Raw genomic sequence first — 19,721 nt, 5'->3', positions numbered from 1 at the left:
AGCTGTGTGACTGCGACACTACCTGCTGCGCCACCGTGCCGCCCTAATGTAAAATATATTTTTATTAATAATTATTATTATTGCTTTATTGGTGCGATTTTTATCGATAACGGATGTCAATTTCAGTGGATAAAATCTGCAAACCGATGTATCAGTCAGGTCCCTAATAGGAATTAGAAAAACAGCACAAAACATGAAATATGATCATTGCCATGATTTCAGAAGCAGCGGTCACATCCCCCTGCTTCATATGGGACTCAGCGAAGGACTCAATTTGATTAGAAACCTTCTATTATGGGGGAAAAAAGCAGACTCAATTTAACATGCAACAAAGCACTTTCAATGCACTAAAAGCAGAGTGAATCGAAGCTGGAGCGGCCGCTCTTACTCCTCCAATCTCTCTCATTTCACATTCATTTACTGTCAGGTGGCTCAAACACGCTTTCCATCAAGCTGAAGTTTGGGCCTTCAGTGTGTTCAATAGTGCCCGTGTCAGTCAGCGTGGAGAGGTCAGTATATGACCCATTGGCCTGGGGAGAATGGAAAACAAATGTGTTATGCACATAAAACCTAGTGCTATTTTAAACCCCAGAAAATTATACATTTCCCTTTCTTGTGTGAGTGCAGCTTGGGTTTCACTCTGCTGGGAGCGCACTGTTTAAGGGGCCTTTAGTGACCCCCTTGCTTGAAGAAGGGGTCTCTAAGACAACACTGTGGGGCCCTGTCCACTCTCATCCCACTCATCCTTAAAGAACATTAGCCTTGGCCAGAGCCTCCTGCCTTTGATGCGCTCTTTATGGGAAAAATGGAAGGAGTACTGGGGAAGGGATGGGACTGAAAGTGGAAACCCAATTTTTCTCAAGGGCTGACCACACGCTATCCATTAGTCCCAAACCGGAACAGCTTGCACTGTTTTACACGACCACAGTGTGCTACAAAAAGAGAGTGAGCGTGAAGGTATTGTTTTGCAACCTCCTGATTACGAGCGAACTGAGGATTCATTCGTATTCACGCAGCAGCCTCGCAGCTCAAGCAGATGTTTCCTACAAAATAATACAGCAACCCATATTGTGCGCGTACAATACGCACAAATGAATGCATTTCCCTTCCATCGGACTCAGAGTCTCAGTCACATTATTCAGCCTGACACCTCAGAATTACACCCCAGCCTTCTGCACTCGGACTCCACGCTTCTTCATTCACAGCAGTGCAAGGACCAACGGTGCATGATTTCACGAGTGTGAGCTGCTGCCAAAATTGAAGGGAGGCACCCAGCTTCATGACAGTGATGTCACTTCTCATCAGACATTTGGATACGGCATGTAAACAGAAAGATAAACAGATTGCACACCCACTCTTGGCATGCTTGATGTCACTGCTCTGTCTTAACAGATGTGCTTTAATGTGCAATAATTTAAAAGCTTTTATTATGCCTACAAAGTATTTGTTGCTATTTGCTGTATAAATGCTGTTTGTCATAAAATAAAGGCATTTTGCTTTTTAAAAATCACTTAATTCAACAAACAAAACAAAACAAAAAACCAACAAACAGAAACAAATAAATAAAAAATAAAAAATAGACCATTCCAGGATGTAACACAAATAAAAAATGTGGAGTCTCTGGGGGAAAAATATAATTAAAAAATAAATAACAAATACAAATGTATAAATATAAATAAATAATAAATTGTGTTTGAAGTCAGTGATTAGTTCTAGCGTATGTTATTAATATTTGATGCAGTCAAAAAAAAAAATCCATGTAATTATGGAGCTTTTCTATTGGTCCATATTATTATTAAATATTGACACAATGTGAGGGAGAGCTGCTGTGTTTACATGACGTAGTAACGTGTTCTTCGTAACGTGCTGTTTACATTAAGGGTATCTGGCAGCTAGAACCCCTTATCATTTCAGTCACATTACAGAGGCTTGTGAATGTAGCATCGTGTACTTGACAACGCATACACAAAAAGGTAGGAAAATAATGCATGACTGCTTTTTCTATCTGTATACAGTGACATACCTGGCATTAAACAAAGCCTAGAAGTCATATGCTTCTATTGCTTCACAGAGTGCTCTCACTTGTTCTTACAAACTAGACTAAGAGAGAAATCTAACCGCTTACTTATTCATGTTCTGTAGCTGCTTTATCCTGTTCAGGGTCTCGGTGGGTCCAGAGCCTACCCAGAATTATCAAGGTTTGCTTTAATATAACTATATGTCAGTTTAACCTTGTTCTGAATGTGTCATACAGCGTGAATGCATAGGTGTGTGTGTGAGTGTGTTTGTATTTTTCTACCAGGCAAAGACAACACTATGGAGACAACACTATGAAAACCTATTTACACACTCACATCATGAGGAATTGTATTCCTTGTAGGGACCATCAGCCAATGTAATCCCCACAATGTAAACCATGACATTTTAAGGTTGGGTTAAAATTAGGGTTAGGGTCAAGCGAGCAGTACTTTAAAAAATTAAAATGTCTCTATAAAATGAATGGAAGTCTAGGTAATGCCCTGATAATTCACAGATACACAATTGAGTGTGTGTCTGGGTGTGTGTGTGTGTATGTGTGTCTGTGTGTGTCCTGATAGAAACAGGGTGATAACCTCGGCTTGGCTGATTTATGACTCTTATTGGTGGTGTGGCTTTGAGCTGACGTGCGGGGGTCTGAAGGCGCTGCAGTGGGACGCCTGAGGGCTGGATCAGGCTCGGATACAATCTACTGTCCATGACATCCTCAGCACTGATAACAGCAGACCAGCTCCAAACACACTGCACCCACATTTCCTCCTCCTGCAAATCCAATAAAGGCTAGGGGGAGGAAGTACATCTTCTTCAACAGCAACACACACACACACCCCACACAGACACTGTTCACTAACGTCCGAGGCTGTGTATGGTGCCTTTAAGCTCACTTTCTGTTTCCACCCCACGCTTGGCCCATCTCAGGAGGAGGAAATTGTTTTCTCTTGATGGCTAATCATTTTCCGCCTGGGAAATAAATGAAGCAACATGCGAGAAAAGTAAAGAGAATGAAAAGGAAAAGACGAGAGTACACATCTGATATCTTCATTTATATGAGTTGGTGTGTATAAGGACCGAGGTGATCATATCCATATTATTAGTTAATCATCTGTTGATTATTCTGATTATTAATTAAAGGAGCATTAGGTAAGATTAGGTATTTTTGCTCCTGGGATCCCCATACAGTTGCAGTCTAATTCTCTTTTACATAACTCTCTGGAAATCAAGGGGGTGGTTTCCTACCCTCCTACAAGAGTTACATTGTGCTTTTTCTACTGTGCCAAGCCAGGAGTAGCAAGGACAGCAGCTCTATTCACACAATTACAGGTCAGTGAAACATGAGAATTAATTTGAAGCTCTAATTTTAAGGTAAAAATAAAGGAAGTGTTCCTTTAAAAAAACATATAATAGACTTCAATAAAAATGAACTGAACAGCTTAGAGCTTTGGAATATTTTCCTGGAGGAAAGTCAATTTGGAGGGCCTTTAGACTACTCTTAGATAGAGATTAAGCAAAACTAGATCAAATTTAATGTAAGATCTACAAGGAAACGGCCAGGTAATCATTGCCAATTTATTAAAGGAACAATAGGTAAGATTTGATTTGTTTGCTACTGGGGCTCCCCCTAGTGTCATTTATTGTAGTGTAAGTTAATGAGAGGGAAGTGGGGGTGTGGTTTACAACCCTTCTCCAACAGGTACATAGTTCAGTTTCTGCAATGCTGAGCATGAAGCAGCAATGACAGAGGGTCTGTTTTCCCTCTTATAGCTCAGGGAAGCATCACGGTGATTTTGAAGTTGCATTTTTAAGGTAAAAATACTATGTAGTGTTCTTTAAGACTTTAAAATCCATCCATCCATCCATTATCTGTACCGCTTATCCAATTTAGGGTCGCGGGGGGTCCAGAGCCTACCTGGAATCATTGGGCGCAAGGCGGGAATACACCCTGGAGGGGACGCCAGTCCTTCACAGGGCAACACACACTCACACATTCACTCACACCTACGGACACTTTCGAGTCGCCAATCCACCTGCAACGTGTGTTTTTGGACTGTGGGAGGAAACCGGAGCACCCGGAGGAAACCCACGCGGACACGGGGAGAACACACCAACTCCTCACAGACAGTCACCCGGAGTGGGAATCGAACCCCCAACCTCCAGGCCCCTGGAGCTGTGTGACTGCGACACTACCTGCTGCGCCACCGTGCCGCCCTGACTTTAAAATCTATTTATTAAAATAAAACAATGGTGACAGCCCTAAAACACAGCTCTATTGTGTAGCAATTTCCATGCTGGCAAATAAATTACATGGAAAACTTTTGGGTGTCACTTAGGGATCAAATAAAGAGTCACCAGCATTTGAAATATGAAATAAATTATATCTAAATCCTAAAGCAGAAACAGTTCAGTTAAAGCAAGGCTTACTCCGCTTGCTGGACCCAAATATTTTCAATTCAATTCCAAATAGCAGAATTAAAACACAGAAATAAGGTCATGCACTGGTCAGTGCCATTTGAAGCATGACCCATACGTCATACACTCCACCAAAGTTATGACGCTCATATTGTCCAGCACCATTAAAATAATAAGAGAGTTATTTGAAGAAGACTTACTGCCCCCACAGACCATTTAAATCTAATATGTTCTGCCCATATTCTTTTCCATGCAACAGGTCAATAATTCAGGACACCACACCCATTCACGTTGAGTGTCTGCATACAGTTCTGAAGCATAAAATAAGGACTTGACTTCAATTTGGAGACGTAATAAGGAGAAAGTGCTCACTTAGGCCACGGAACATTTGGGTTAAGACTTACTCCAAATGACTGGCTTCAGTCAGTGTCGAGGCAGACTACAAAAAGGCCCCAGAAGAAGTGATATTTACCAGAGAGTCGGCCTGTCACGGGCAATCCCACAGCTCAACTGCTTTATTTGTGTTTTGCACACAAGCCTTGGGCTGCCCTCAGCATGATCAAAACCAAGCCCCGGCCTCTCTCAGGGCGCTGAAGTCATCAGCCACACACCTATCATTAGCACAGAGCAGCAGTAGGCTCTGTGCTTACAGCCTGAAACTGATCAGACTAATTTTATGGAGAGAGATTTGGGAATGCATTGCGGTGTGTTCTGTGTATGAACAGGCCATGGTGTGGGTTAGTGTGGTGGGGAAGTATATTCAGAGCAGAAAAGCCAAGCTACAGTAGAGTCACAATGACGTGTTTCTACGAGGGCTACGTATTAGTGAATAAGTCAACCAGCTGAACTAATGCCGCTTTTCCACTGTATCGTACCTATTCTGCTCGACTGTGCTCCATTTTTAGGTTGGTTTTACACAACTATGGCTCCCCCTTGAAATGTCATGTGACATCACACAACACAGTCTATAACTGATACCACCACAACAACAGCAGTAATATTAAACATTGCTTACTTATTGTGAATTCACATGTTGTTTTTGTTTTCTGAACATGTCTTAGCCGTGTATCAGTTCTTGTCAGTTTTGTATCAGTTTTTTTTCAAGTTTTTTTGTTTTTATCTTTTCTTGCTCACTGAGAGTTTTCATCAGGCACCAATCCATGCAATGTTCGAACCTCTGCAAAATACTAAGGCATCAATTTATGAGCTGCCATTGTGAGCTGAGTAAAAACAAATGTGAGCTCTACTGTAGGCTGGGGATTTTGCAGACGGTGAGTCTATGCAAGGACATCCGCACCACATCACAATTCTCTCAGGCCAATCAGCACTCGGCAAGGTTTACACATCACAATTTAGACCCAAGAGCGCCATAAGCGCCCATTGTTGTGGGTGCATTTGATATTGTGGGGTTACAAAATAGCAGAGATATATATTGGTTCAGCTGGTTACATAGGCAATGAGCAGGTATGAGGGAATGACTAATGAAATCTATACAAAAAGGGTATGCAGTATGATCTAATGCAGAATAATATATTTTGAGGCTGGAAACCTTATTTCACTTTTAACACAGCAGTAGTTCAGACGATTACGCCAATACTGTGTCAATTTCAGGATTACTAGACATTTAAAAAAAGAATAATTCAGAGCTCTTTCCTATCTTTTTCATTATTAATATCAGTTCATATCTACTTCTACTTAACAGCAACAAGGAGATCATATGATCCTACCAGGGTAAAAGGGACTTTATACTATTCATCACCCCTTCCACAGCAATCAGATACTGACCTCAATATCTGTATCTCTGTCTATGGCATATTTAAGGGAATTAAATAGCTTAAATTACACAATTACCATTAACTTGTCAGTCTTTATGTATTTAAAAATCCCTGCAATGTTCCAAAATCCCAGGCTTATTACATATTGAGGCTTATTATACAGTAACTACAGGAACTACAGACATAAATGGAGCTATTCTTAGGTTCTAGAAGTGTGTAATAACACTTTTTTGTAAAACACTAGCCTGTAAAGGTTCCTTCCCATAAGAGCCAGCCACTACAACAGTGCTTTTCGGAAGCAGGCTGAAGAGCATGGACTCAAATAGAGAACCTCTTATGACCTCTAGTGTGTTAAAAACAAAAAAACAAACAAACAAACAAACAACACTTCACTATGCCTTCCACTTTGCTCTCCAGCCTGAAGATCTGCACTTAAGAGGCGCTTAATAATTGTTGCACTCCTAAGACAATCCTCACCCAAGACAAGTGCTCTCTCAGCACCATGTGTGATGACAACTGAGTGATACAGGGCAATGAGTGCAAAAAGCTGCTGCGCAATATGGCATGTGATCTTCAGAACCGGGCAGTGTGCGAATGATGATGTCATTATGTTTATTAGTATGATAATGTATTTCTGATTGTAATTTACTGTCTGTATTTCTATCTTCTGTACCCTGTCCTTGATCTAATTGCAGATAATTGTGCTGGAGGAGAGCTGTTAGTGTTTTTATTAGTATGTCATTGTCTGTGACAGGATAAAGATGCTGTGAAACCAAGCGCAGTTCACAGGAACGAGACGGCACCATCATACAGTATCATAACAACTAGGAGAGGGGGGAAAAATAAATAAATGGGCAGGTGTGAAAGCAGAAATTACACTCGGATGCAGTCCAAAAGAACCGTACCGAGACCCTTGAGAGGAGGTGGTGTCGATCTGGTCCAGAACAAATTCTGATGGGGTTCATATCTGGTGAGAACAGCCCCTGAAGTCAAGTGTACTTTGCGTATTTCACGCAGCACAGCAGGAAAACAGAGAATTAGATAAAGTTCAGCAGCTAATCGGAGATCTGTCCCAATTCTTGCTCCAAGTCCTTAAAGCTTCCTTAAAGTGAGCATTTTGATGACGTTGTCGAAGGGTGGGCAGAAGAAAGTTCAAGTGCTTTAGGGGTCAGAGATTTGAGAGGAGAAAGTGAAAACATCCCTATGGCTTAAATGTGAACGCTTCACTAACTTCACAGTGTGTTATTAGACACGTAAACATAAGTATGTTGAAAGTTGTTGAAACCATTCATAATAATATCTTATTATCCATCTTATTTCATATTTTGTGACCCACAAGCTTTTACCATTCTGTTATTTTACAAAACAAGAAAATCAACTCATCTCTCCCTATAATTCTCACAAACACACTGGGCACATCTGTTAATGCTTTTCTTACATGTTCACCAGAGCTTTTCTGTTTAACTTTATACAAACTCTGTACTATTATTAAAAACACTCAGTCAGGTCTGACCAATTTTGGTGTGCTGTGTGAAAACAAACCAAACCAATTGAAAACGCCCTGAAATTATGAACTACTTAAGCGATTCAGACCAAATCAAAAAGAATGGGTACAAATCAAATCAACCTTAAGTAGACACTGAAACACTGCTATTAGGATCTGATTGCTGCCAGCCACAACATCATTATGGTGTTTTTCCAATGCATGGTACCTACTGTGTTACACTTGAATCTATTCTGCATTTTTGCTTTTCCATTAGGCAAATGATGTTCCTGGTACCTGGACCCAGGCATTTTTTTAGTACCTGCTTGCTTGAGGTTCTGTGATGCCGTGATGCAATGCAGACATATAGCACAAACTAGCCATTTGAAAATTTCCAAGCTCACATTTGTTTATGTCTGACTCAGAGCAACTAATAAATAATGCTGGGGCTATCTGAAGAATTTCAAGCGCTCCTCATATCTGTGGCTGAAAAAGGACTCCTGTGAAAGCTAGGAACGAAAAAACTATATTGTTCTGTCTAAACTGGTGTGCAGCAAAGCTGTGTTCAGTCCCAAGAAACAACAACAAAAACAACATATAAATACATGACGATTATATGACATTTAGCATTACTGCCACTTTGTTGTAGTTTCCAAAACCTATGGTTCTCGTTAGAGGGGTGGGACCAGGGACCAGGTACCAAAATGTGAGTACAACCAAGTGGAGTAATGTAGGTACCATGCAGTGGAAAAGTGGCACTAATCAGGGATTGATTACTTCTGAATCGAAAACACTATTCCGACACAACTCAGTGGTGCCCAATGGAAATATATCCCTTCAGACAGCACAGGTCCACCGCTTCAGTTCATTAGTGAATATTTCAAATGCTCTAGCAAACATCTGTTTTCATTCACTTTAAAAATAAATCTGAATTGTAACATAAAATTACAAAATCAAACTGTGGTGATATCTGACGATTCAGGTTGCACCCAAGCGTTTCTTAAAGAATCACACTCAAAGTTAATTATTGTGAGGTCAGACGTTTACAACCCTGGTAATAAAGAAGTACACATTCCAGTTCTCTCTGTCTCCTAAACACACAATTTTAGTGTTTTCTTTTCCCCCTTCCAATCCGAGGAAAGTTGGGTCAAAGCTGGGAACACATGGATTAGTGAGAAATCCCAGCCTCGCGAGTTGTTTCCCCTCATCAGAGGCGAGGTTACATGAGGTGAGGAGCCCGACTGGAGCAGCGGAGTCAAACTTAATTAAAAGCGTGGAAGTAAAGAGCGGAGAAGCGAAACATGCCTTCATATTTGGACCCATCTGGTAAAGCGCGGAGGGAGAAGGAGCAAATTCAGAGAGACACGGTCAATACAGGAAATTAATTAGCCCGAGGGGCAGGCGGAGGGCATGGGCATTTCTCGCAGTGCGGCTGCAGTCTGATTTAAAACAGCCCACCGGACCCTTTCTCAGAGCTCTGCAGGAATAATGGGCTGCAGAATGCATTACAATACACGCTGCCTACAAACTCCAAATACAGCTGTACATATGTCACAGTAACGTACTGTAAATAACAGATCCTGTGCACATGTACACATCCATCATTTATTTTTAGCATTCTCAGTTAATATTCTTTTCTTGTATAATGTTAATGGACTGCAATTGTTTTTTGTTTGTTGCTTAGGTTTCATATTTACTCAGGGAAAAAAAAATCCTTGTTTTTCTAACACACATGGCAACAGAATGTGATACATAAAGTGAGGTCTCCCTCTATGGAGCGGCACTGTGGCACTTTCAGAGTGTTTTAGGACTGCGCCGCATTTGAGATGGAGGCTGGAAAACACATCACCATCTTGTGAGGCCGTGTGAAGCTTTGTAATGAAGTCTGAGGGTGATAACCTGGAGACGGGTGACGCACTTAACACCCAGAGAGATGGAGCTGATTGAACCGCCACGCACACTCATTCCAACCCCATATGGCCGCAAAAATGGAGGGGGACTTAGATGAAACAGGGGTCTCTGTGTATGAGAGTTTGTGTGCATGTTGTAGTACACTGTCAGACAGAATATGTAGGAGTATCTTATCTGCAGAGAGGAAAAGTATGGCAAAAAAAAAAAAAAAGAAAACACAAAAGTAGTGTTCTAAGCAAAAGCTGGATATTTAAAGCTGGAGTGTAAGCCTTTTTTTTAAAGTTTATTTTCAGCCCTCTTCCCTAAAACATGAATGCGCCCACAGCTTGAAAAAAACAGAGAGAGGAGCACATTTCTTTGCAGTCCAGCACCATCAACCTACCGCATGTCTCATTCACCTATAGGAAAATACCCAACAGCTACATCTATGTTCACTCTGGTTTGCTCACTGGCTTCATCCAGCCTGTTTTTGTTTTAAAGCCTGCTCCCTCTGTCTCTTTAAGCACTTGCCCCCTGCGCATGCGTGCAGCACAGCTACTTGGCAGCAGTGTGATCACTAGTTTCTTGTAGCTGCCCACGTCAGATTAACAAAACCAAAAATGGACCCGCCCCTCCCTACCGCACGACAATGGTCAAAAGACCAGCTTGACCCACCATCCTTCATGACACATGAAAGACATGCATCAAGCCTATTTTCTGTCCTGGCTACCAGATGGTGGAATGAACACCCACTGTCTGTCTGAACAGCAGAATCTCTCATGGTCTTCAAACCCTTCTCTTTCTGAAACACTTAAGCGAGCATTTGTTGAAACACACTTTATTTGTAGGAACACGGGTATAAACACTGACTAGTTATAGTATGATATTGCACTTATGCTTTCTTCATTTTCTATTTTTCTTTCTAGGCACTGGCCTTGTTCTGACAGTGTCTGAGCTCAAGGGTATTTTAGACTTTAACCTATTTGTAACCACTAGAATACAAACTCTGACTGAACACCAAGCACCTTTGTAAGTGGCTTTTGATAACAGTGCCTGCTAAATGCTGTAAACCTAAATGAAAAAAATGTAGATGATCAGAGTGACTCTCAAGGTGATGTTGTAGACAGGCAGGTAATCCAGTAAGGCTGAATTAACGGACAGGTTTTTTATATATTCCCGTGGCCTATATAGAAAATTATACCACTGGTAGCTCCACAATGTGATTGCCTGAGAGATGTTCTAGGAGTGTCAATATTGCTTGATAATGGCACTTTTACTGAAGTTCTTCAAGTATTACTCCACAATATGCATGTTACCTAGCAACAATGCCTGCACTTACAAGATGTGGAACTGGTTCAGTTCCTGATCACACACCTAATTTTCCACCAACATCACTAGGTTCTGGACACTGAAAGGTTAGTTCCAAGCTGGAACCAAAGAAAAGTATCTGTCCATCCATCGGCGTGTCTAGCTAAAGAAGCTCAAGAAAGAACACAGAGATTAAAGGGTTACAGAGTAACATTTTACAGTGCAAGTTCTTTACTTTTGAACAGTGGCCAGCACGAATCAATGTACATTTTTATCTATTTATTTTTTAAACCCTCTGTTGCCTTCTTTCACCATCCCAGCAGGACAGCTCTGCAGCCACACTCAAAAAATACTCATTGTGACAAACTCAATATTATTTACACATGTATCATATATCACTTTGATGCGAACCCACTGTAAGCAGTTGATAAACAGTGACTCTTTCCTGACTCAATCCATCTATGTCTCCATCTATGTCTCTGGTGCTGTTTTAGTTAAAAATGCAGCCTTCTTTCCCATCAACCCTTGTGGAAACACAGATCACTTCACTGAATAGCACAGTGGTTCAAAGATCCTGAACAGAACCAGTTTGAGACCAGGGTTTGGCTGAAAAAAGCTAGAAGGAATGTGTATTTTACCTTGCGGAATGTTGGTAAAAAAAACTGTGTTTTTCTGTGATGTTTATCTTAGAACATAACAATAAACAATGAGAATGGATCTGTGGTATAATGGCAATAACACACTCAAGATTCGTGCTCTAATGTGAGATATTGGCACTGGTGAACTGATCTTTATCACAAGGTGAACAGAAACAGACCACTGCCAATATCTCACATCAGTGCAGCCTGATTCATTGATTTAAATGTGATGTAAATCATACTTAAAAAATATATATAACAAAAAGACTACTCTAGTTTAATTTTGTTTGTTTGTTTTAACAGAATTTACAACAGATTTTCCTGAATGTGGCAAGTTTCTGGCCAATTACGATAGATTTCTAATATATATATATATATATATATATATATATATATATATATATATATATATATATATATATATATATATATATATTATATATATATATATATATATATATATATATATATACTTATATATATATAATATATAAAAGACAAATATATCTTACATGCATCATGTGGTGTTTTATGGAAAGTACAGAGTGGCCCTCTGTAAACATCTGAGGAAAAAATAACTCACAAAGTTGTGCTTCTGAAAAGGTGACCTTTTTCAGTGAATGGAATGCTATAGGAATTTGATGCTATGTGGGAGAATTTCTTTAGTCATCATGAAGAATTATTCTGCATCCAGGCTATTAATATATGTATTTAATACAATACATTAAATTATTAATGACATTTTTATAGAAAAGTATCTACGTACTTCAAACTACACATACTACACACACTATTAACACATTTTCCTAGTTTGATCTTTTATATCCTGGAATCCAGATGCTCGCCCACTGTTGCTATAAAAAAGTCTGTGATTGTAACTTTTATTCCAGAACAGCTTTGAAATTCTTTTCAGCACCTTTAGCAGATTCTGTTTGAATGTGCTTCTGGGAGAGCTTCGGATAAATCAATGAGCAGCAAGCTAACAAAAGCAGCAGCAAAAGAGAAATTCAATTTCCACTACTTCCAAATTCTATTTCTACACTTTCAAAAGATTCCACAAGCTGAAGGAATGAGAATGAAAGCAAAGTGTCATATTTTCCTTAATTATCCGAAAAGCTCTATTTACTCTTTCATCACTTGTAATCATTTTGCAAGAGAGCGGGCCGCTCCAAAGAGAACAAGAACGTTGTCAGAGCAGGTTTTTCAGGTAAAGACAGAAAGGATGACCCTTTCAGTTACTTAAAGAGAAGTCAGTCAGTTCAAGGGCATGATTTCTAGAATACTGAATCTTTACAATGAATTTAATTCATTCATGTTCCCATAAAATGCCAGTGACATAGTGGTGTCTGAGAGAATTCAGACTCTTTGTTCAGATATGGTTTTATTTTTATTATTATTATGAAATAATTATGATACATGTGACATTGCCACAACTGTGAGCCACTGGACAATGATTTTTTGACAAAAAAAAAAGAGGGGGGACCCTACTTTTAGTAATTCTAATATGTCTAACAGTTTTATAAAGACTGAACCAAAAAATGTCCAGACATGTCCGAGCTATAGACTTGACAAGAATAATGTTGTGAAATTCAGTTATCAATAAGTGATGATCAATAAGTTTTTATTTTTATTTTTATCCTTGTGTGTGTGTGTGTGTATGTCTCTGTGTGTGTGAGAGAGAGAGAGACGGGGGTGGGGGGTGATACAATAATTTAATTGTACATACACACACTTTGTATAATCCACATCTCCACAGAAATGTATTCATTGACTGATAGAGAGAGAAAAGCTGGAGAAGCTGCACATTAGCCTTAGGCTGTGAAGTGTTATTTGGCAAGAGGGACCTCAGTTGATAACTCTGGGATGGTGCTTGTTATCCAAAATTCATCATACAACATTAATACCAGACCTAACTAATGTTCTTGCAACTGAATGCAAATCCTAACAGCAATGTTTCCACATTTGGTATAAATCCTATCCAGAGGATCAGAGGCTGTTACTACAGCAAAGAGGTACAAAACAAACTAATGAATACTTCACTTCACTGCACTACTACTAGCAGCTAAAACAACACTAGCACCTTATTGCTCTTATTGCTTAAAAGTAAATCTGTATGGAATATGTATGGCTTCTTGTCTCACCAAATTTGTGTGTGTGTGTGTGTGTGTGTGTGTGTGTGTGTGAGAGAGAGAGAGACAGAGAGAGAGAGATATGAGAAAAGCCAGGGGTCGTTCCATCAGTATTGCTACGACTGTCTTATCTCAACCGGAGACTCATAAAAACAAACACACACCATAAAGCATTGATAAACATCAAAAGCTGGGGAGTGGCACGGGTCGACAGACACAGACTCTAACAGCACACTGTTTACACACAACGACAACGATTTATCCTGCACCTTCACTCTCTCGCTCTCGCTCTCTTTCCATCTCAAAAACACAGCCCCACGGGAGGCTGAGGTAGACCCACCGCAACCGCAGCAGCCTCCACAGACAGTCGACAACAAACACAAACACATCAGTGCTACAGAACTCCCTGTACACCATGGCACCCCGTGTGAGGAACCTCCTCCACATCATTACATTCATAATGAATGCCTCCAATCGCTAAGCAGCTCCTACTGGACGCCAGAATTAGAGTAAAAGGCGACACTGATTAAACAATGGGACCAGCAAATGTAAGAAAAGCCCTGTGGTGCTACATGCCTTTGCAGATTAAACTTGATCCACCTGGCATGGAAAAACATTTTTATATATGGCAATTACACGCTTTAATACCATGCGCAGCTGCGGCTTGAAATGCTAACACACACCTTTAATGCATGTGTCTAAGACATATACAATGATACTATACAATAAAGATCACATCATAGAATGAGTATAAAACTAGATCTTATGAACAAAAATTCAGAACAAAAAGAAAAACATCACAAAAATCCTTATTTATGTTTATTAAATCATAACTGCAGGTGCTAAAAAGACTATTCTGCATGACTGGTTCATTACGGATACACAAATATCACAATGGCTACTGGATATTAATCCCCACTTAAACAGACCACTGCAGCGACTACAGAAGACAAATAAAGTCCTATTTGGACTGGACTAGTGTTACCTGTGGAGATGGGGTAATGTAATTATTACTGGAATATCTCAGTGGTTTTAATCCTGTATTAATAGACCATTTCAGTCAAATCCACAGAATTACCTAAACAATCACTCAGAGGAGTGGCAGTTCTAGGTAGAGTTTGTGCAAGATAACAGCCTACATAATCTTACATTCCACTCATAAATTTTATTAAACAGTTTATATTATCAGTTATTATAACTGTGTGAAGGATTAGTGAAGTTTTTTGCTATGCCTTTACTCATTATCTGTTACGTACGTCTAGAAGATAAGGGAGGTAAGGGCTGGATATTTTTGGTGTGAGAGCTGTTCTCAGAACAGTGGTGATGTCACGCCTTCGTCCTGTCATGTCTGTTGTCCCCGCCATGTGCTTTATTTGCACATGGCTATGTTTTGTTTATGTTCTAGTCTCCGCCTTTGTCCCGCCTCCTCGTCTGTCATCTGTTAACCTGTCCTCCTTGTTATCTGTCCAGGTGTGTCTCGTTTGTGTGAGTATTTAAGCCCTCTTGTTTCACGTCCTGTTGGTCGTTCATTTCGTTCACATTCTCTTTTGTCATGTCAGTCATGTTATCTGTCTGTCTCTGTAGTTTCTCTCTTCGTCGTTTCGCTCCCCAGTCTAGTCTGTCTAAGTGTTAGTTTAGTTTCATTTCGTGTTGTGTTGTAACTACTGTTTCCTGTCGTTGTTTTGTTATTCCTTTCATTATAATTAAAATACCGTGTTTTAGCAAATGCGTCCGCCTCCGTCAGTCCGCTCCGTGAATCCTGACAGAATGTACGACCCAATACAGGACGCAGCTAGCACGGAATATTATCTCAAGGGATGTGCCGTTCGCCGGACTCCATTCCGCACAGGCCCCAAAGATCCTGTGGGGGAGGCTTTGAAAGCGGCCTCGGAATGGAGTCGCCGGCTCCAGCTCCTGCCTGGCGCTGCTCCGGATCCTATAGCGGAGGAGTCGACTCGGGAATCGAGTAGTTGCGCCAGCAGGAGTCGAAAGAGTCGGCGGAAGAACCGTGCTGGAGTTCCCCCCTCGCTGGAGGATTACCCCCTCAGGTCCGGGGAAATTTTTGGGGGGGCGTTAAGGGTAGGGGCTGTTAGCCTCACCTCCGTACCTCTGAGGCCTGAGGCTAACAGGGGCGCACCTCGAGGTGATCTAATGGGTGCGCCTGTGAAACCCCCTAAACCCTTTACAGCTCCAGCGCGAGCCCGGCGAGCAGCACAAACCCCTGTCCTCGAGAGCGCGGCGCGCGGCTCTCCTGTCTTCGTGAGCGCGACGCGCGCCTCTCCTGCCTCCTTGGACGTCGTCGCAGGTCCCCCTGCCTCCTTGGACGACGTCGCAGGTTCCCCTGCCTCCGTGGACGACGTCGCAGGTTCCCCTGCCTCCGTGGACGACGTCGCAGGTTCCCCTGCCTCCGTGGACGACGTCGCAGGTTCCCCTGCCTCCATGGACGACGTCGCAGGTTCCCCTGCCTCCGTGGACGACGTCGCAGGTTCCCCTGCCTCCGTGGACGACGTCGCAGGTTCCCCTGCCTCCGTGGACGACGTCGCAGGTTCCCCTGCCTCCGTGGACGACGTCGCAGGTTCCCCTGCCTCCGTGGACGACGTCGCAGGGCTTCCTGTCCCGGTGATGGCGGCACCCGCCGCTCCTGTCTCGGTGATGGCGGCACCCGCCGCTCCTGTCTCGGTGATGGCGGCACCCGCCGCTCCTGTCTCGGTGATGGCGGCACCCGCCGCTCCTGTCTCGGTGATGGCGGCACCCGCCGCTCCTGTCTCGGTGATGGCGGCACCCGCCGCTCCAGTGTCCGTGATGGCGGCACCCGCCGCTCCTGTCCCGGTGATGGCGGCACCCGCCGCTCCTGTCCCGTTGATGGCGGCACCCGCCGCTCCTGTCCCGTTGATGGCGGCACCCGCCGCTCCTGTCCCGTTGATGGCGGCACCCGCCGCTCCAGTGTCCGTGATGGCGGCACCCGCCGCTCCAGTGTCCGTGATGGCGGCACCCGCCGCTCCAGTGTCCGTGATGGCGGCACCCGCCGCTCCAGTGTCCGTGATGGCGGCACCCGCCGCTCCAGTCCCCGTGATGGCGGCGGCACCCGCCGCTCCAGTCCCCGTGATGGCGGCGGCGCCCGCCGCTCCAGTCCCCGTGATGGCGGCGGCGCCCGCCGCTCCTGTGTCCGTGACTGCGGCGGCGCCCGCCGCTCCAGTCCCCGTGATGGCGGCGGCGCCCGCCGCTCCTGTGTCCGTGACTGCGGCGGCGCCCGCCGCTCCTGTGTCCGTGACTGCGGCGGCGCCCGCCGCTCCTGTCCCCGTGACTGTGGCTACGGCCTCTCCTGTCCCCGTGACTGTGGCTACGGCCTCTCCTGTCCATGTCCGTAGGTCGGCCCGAAGGACTTCAGGGCCGATCCCCAGAACTGTGCCCAGGCTGGTTCCTCAGACTGCCACACAGACATTAGCCAGTCCTGGGCACCGCCCTGTTATTTTGGTTCCCTTGTCTGTCCCTGTCCTGGTTCCCGTCTCTGTCCTTGTCCCTGTACCCGTGTCTGCCTTTGTGTCTCTCCCGGTCCCTGTCACGGTGTTGGTGTCTGTCCCCCTGAATGTCTTGGTCCCTGTTCCCCTACCTAGTCCAGTCCAGTTTCCTGTTAGTCCTGTCCAGGCCCCATTTCAACCCTATGTCCCGTCTCCTGTCCAGTCCTTGTTTCAACCCCCTGTCCAGTCTCAAGTCCCGTCTCCTGTCAAGTCCCCTGTTAGTCCTGTTCAGTCCTCGTTTCAACCCTCAGTCTCGTCACATGTTCAGTCCTCGTTTCAACCCTCTGTTCAGTCTCAAGTCCCGTCTCCTGTTCAGTCCCCGTTCCAACCCTCTGTCCTGTCTCATGTCCAGTCCCCAGTTGGTCATGTCCAGTCTCCGTATCAGTCTAGTGTCATGTCACCTGTCCTGTCTTCTGTCCAGTCTAACGTTCCTATCCTGTCCAGTGTCTTGTCACCAGTCTCTGCTCCCGTCCAGTCCCAGCACCAAGTCATGTCACCTGTCCCGTCTTCTGTCCAGTCCCTGTTTCCATCCAGTGTCATGTCCAATGTCAAAAACCCTGTCAAGTCCCATGTGTCCATTCCTGTCCTGTCCAGTCCGTTCTCGTCTCTTGCTGCCCCCCTTTGTCAGTCTCCTGTCATGTCCCATGTCCCGTCTCGTATATTCGGTCCTGTCGTGTCCCCAGCTCCTGTGTCTGTTCCCGTCCTGTCCTGAGTCCTGTCACCCGTTGGTTTGTTGTCCTGTCTTGTTTTCCGTGCCCTCTCCAGTGCCAGCTCCTGGGGGGTTTAGGAGTACGCGCCCGGGAGTTGCGCGTTCTTGGGGGGGGCATCTGTCACGCCTTCGTCCTGTCATGTCTGTTGTCCCCGCCATGTGCTTTATTTGCACATGGCTATGTTTTGTTTATGTTCTAGTCTCCGCCTTTGTCCCGCCTCCTCGTCTGTCATCTGTTAACCCGTCCTCCTTGTTATCTGTCCAGGTGTGTCTCGTTTGTGTGAGTATTTAAGCCCTCTTGTTTCACGTCCTGTTGGTCGTTCATTTCGTTCACATTCTCTTTTGTCATGTCAGTCATGTTATCTGTCTGTCTCTGTAGTTTCTCTCTTCGTCGTTTCGCTCCCCAGTCTAGTCTGTCTAAGTGTTAGTTTAGTTTCATTTCGTGTTGTGTTGTAACTACTGTTTCCTGTCGTTGTTTTGTTATTCCTTTCATTATAATTAAAATACCGTGTTTTAGCAAATGCGTCCGCCTCCGTCAGTCCGCTCCGTGAATCCTGACAGGTGACAGCCTAAAACTCCAGTACCTCTGCCGTGTCTGATCCACAGTGTGTGACGGCAATTTGTACATCGAGTAGCCGCCTCCGTTATTTTCACCAAGATTTCTTATCCCATGTTAATCCATCATGCACTTTGCTGACGTCCTGTGGTAACATGACATTACAAGTTATCACAGCTTCACACGTAAAACTAATCCAGTCTGAATAGGGCTTAAGCCACAGTGCAGGTGTTGGATGTGATTAAGCTTGGCTTTTAAGGGTTTACTATTAGCTCATTAAACAAATGCCCTTAATATTCCATACTGCTTTCTTCAATATTTTATTTTTCACTTTAAAAAATGTTGACACACTGGTTCTGACTGAAATTTTATTTTGAATATAAATTGTCTTTATATGAAAGAGTAATTTAAATCTGTTACTGTAGAATTCTATAAGAAAATTGTTGATAAAAGTCAATGAAAAGTTTTACAAAAAAGTGCTTATAGCCTGATAGCTTCTGAAAGTTCCATATTCAGTAAATACAAGTCTACAACACAGCACTGAATTGTTAAGTAAATAACCCTCTCAGATAAACAACCTTCATCTTTTAAAAAATGCACCAGGATTGGAGGGCCACTTTAGACCCCACCACTGGGGGGTGGAAGAAATGATGCAAAAGAGGAATCAGAGAAAGTAACACTGTTCTATCTCTACCACCTTTACTTCACTGTGACCCAAATATAGCTGTTAACACCATTACGCTTATGCTAATGAAACACCTGCATATCAAAATGCCTGCCCTTTCTTACAATCTCAACACACAAACATGGAGAAATCTGCGTAGGAGACTGGACACTCATCACTGCCAGCTTGGCACTATAGAGAGGCTAAAGGAAACCAGAATTATTTATAATATATATATATATATATATATATATATATATATTATAGCAATTGTGTGTAATAACTGACTTGTTGTGGGTTCAGGTGCATTACTTAAGGTGGAACTGACCTCAAATTGGGAGACTGCACCTCCACCTTAAGAGCAGCGGTACTTCTGAACAATAACCTACAAGAGGGGGAGTTTGATTTGCTGTGAAAACACTAATTCTCCAGAATCACCAATATTGCCTTTAGCTATATGAATATATTTGGCTAACAAAGGAGAAAAGTGTGTGAATTAGTTTTATTCTCCCTGAACTACCAATCTACCATGATAATCCTAATAAAAATAGGCTGACAGTGACTTCAGTGATGAGCCTCCTGCAGGAGCTGCAGGAATGTACTGCAAA

General features: G+C 43.2%; 1 protein-coding gene across 2 annotated transcripts in view; it reads right to left on the bottom strand.

Annotated features, from left to right (window-relative positions):
• Window positions 1–19,721, bottom strand: part of fbxl17 (F-box and leucine-rich repeat protein 17) — a 344,974-nt gene that overhangs the window by 24,018 nt on the left and 301,235 nt on the right. Inside the window, exon 9 of one of the 2 annotated variants that reach the window (XM_066644896.1) lies at window positions 489–530. The exons of the other annotated variant lie outside the window; for it this stretch is intronic. Within the exon in view, the coding sequence (XP_066500993.1) occupies window positions 511–530 (20 nt within the window). The 3' untranslated portion in view covers window positions 489–510. Of the gene's footprint in view, window positions 1–488; window positions 531–19,721 lie in introns of those variants that run through there. 2 annotated transcript variants of the gene reach the window in all.

The sequence above is a fragment of the Hoplias malabaricus genome, chromosome 14 (genome assembly GCF_029633855.1).
Source record: "Hoplias malabaricus isolate fHopMal1 chromosome 14, fHopMal1.hap1, whole genome shotgun sequence".
Classification (NCBI taxonomy): Eukaryota; Metazoa; Chordata; class Actinopteri; order Characiformes; family Erythrinidae; genus Hoplias; species Hoplias malabaricus.
Note: the sequence above shows the minus strand (reverse complement) of the source record. Positions and strands in the feature narration are given on the sequence as shown.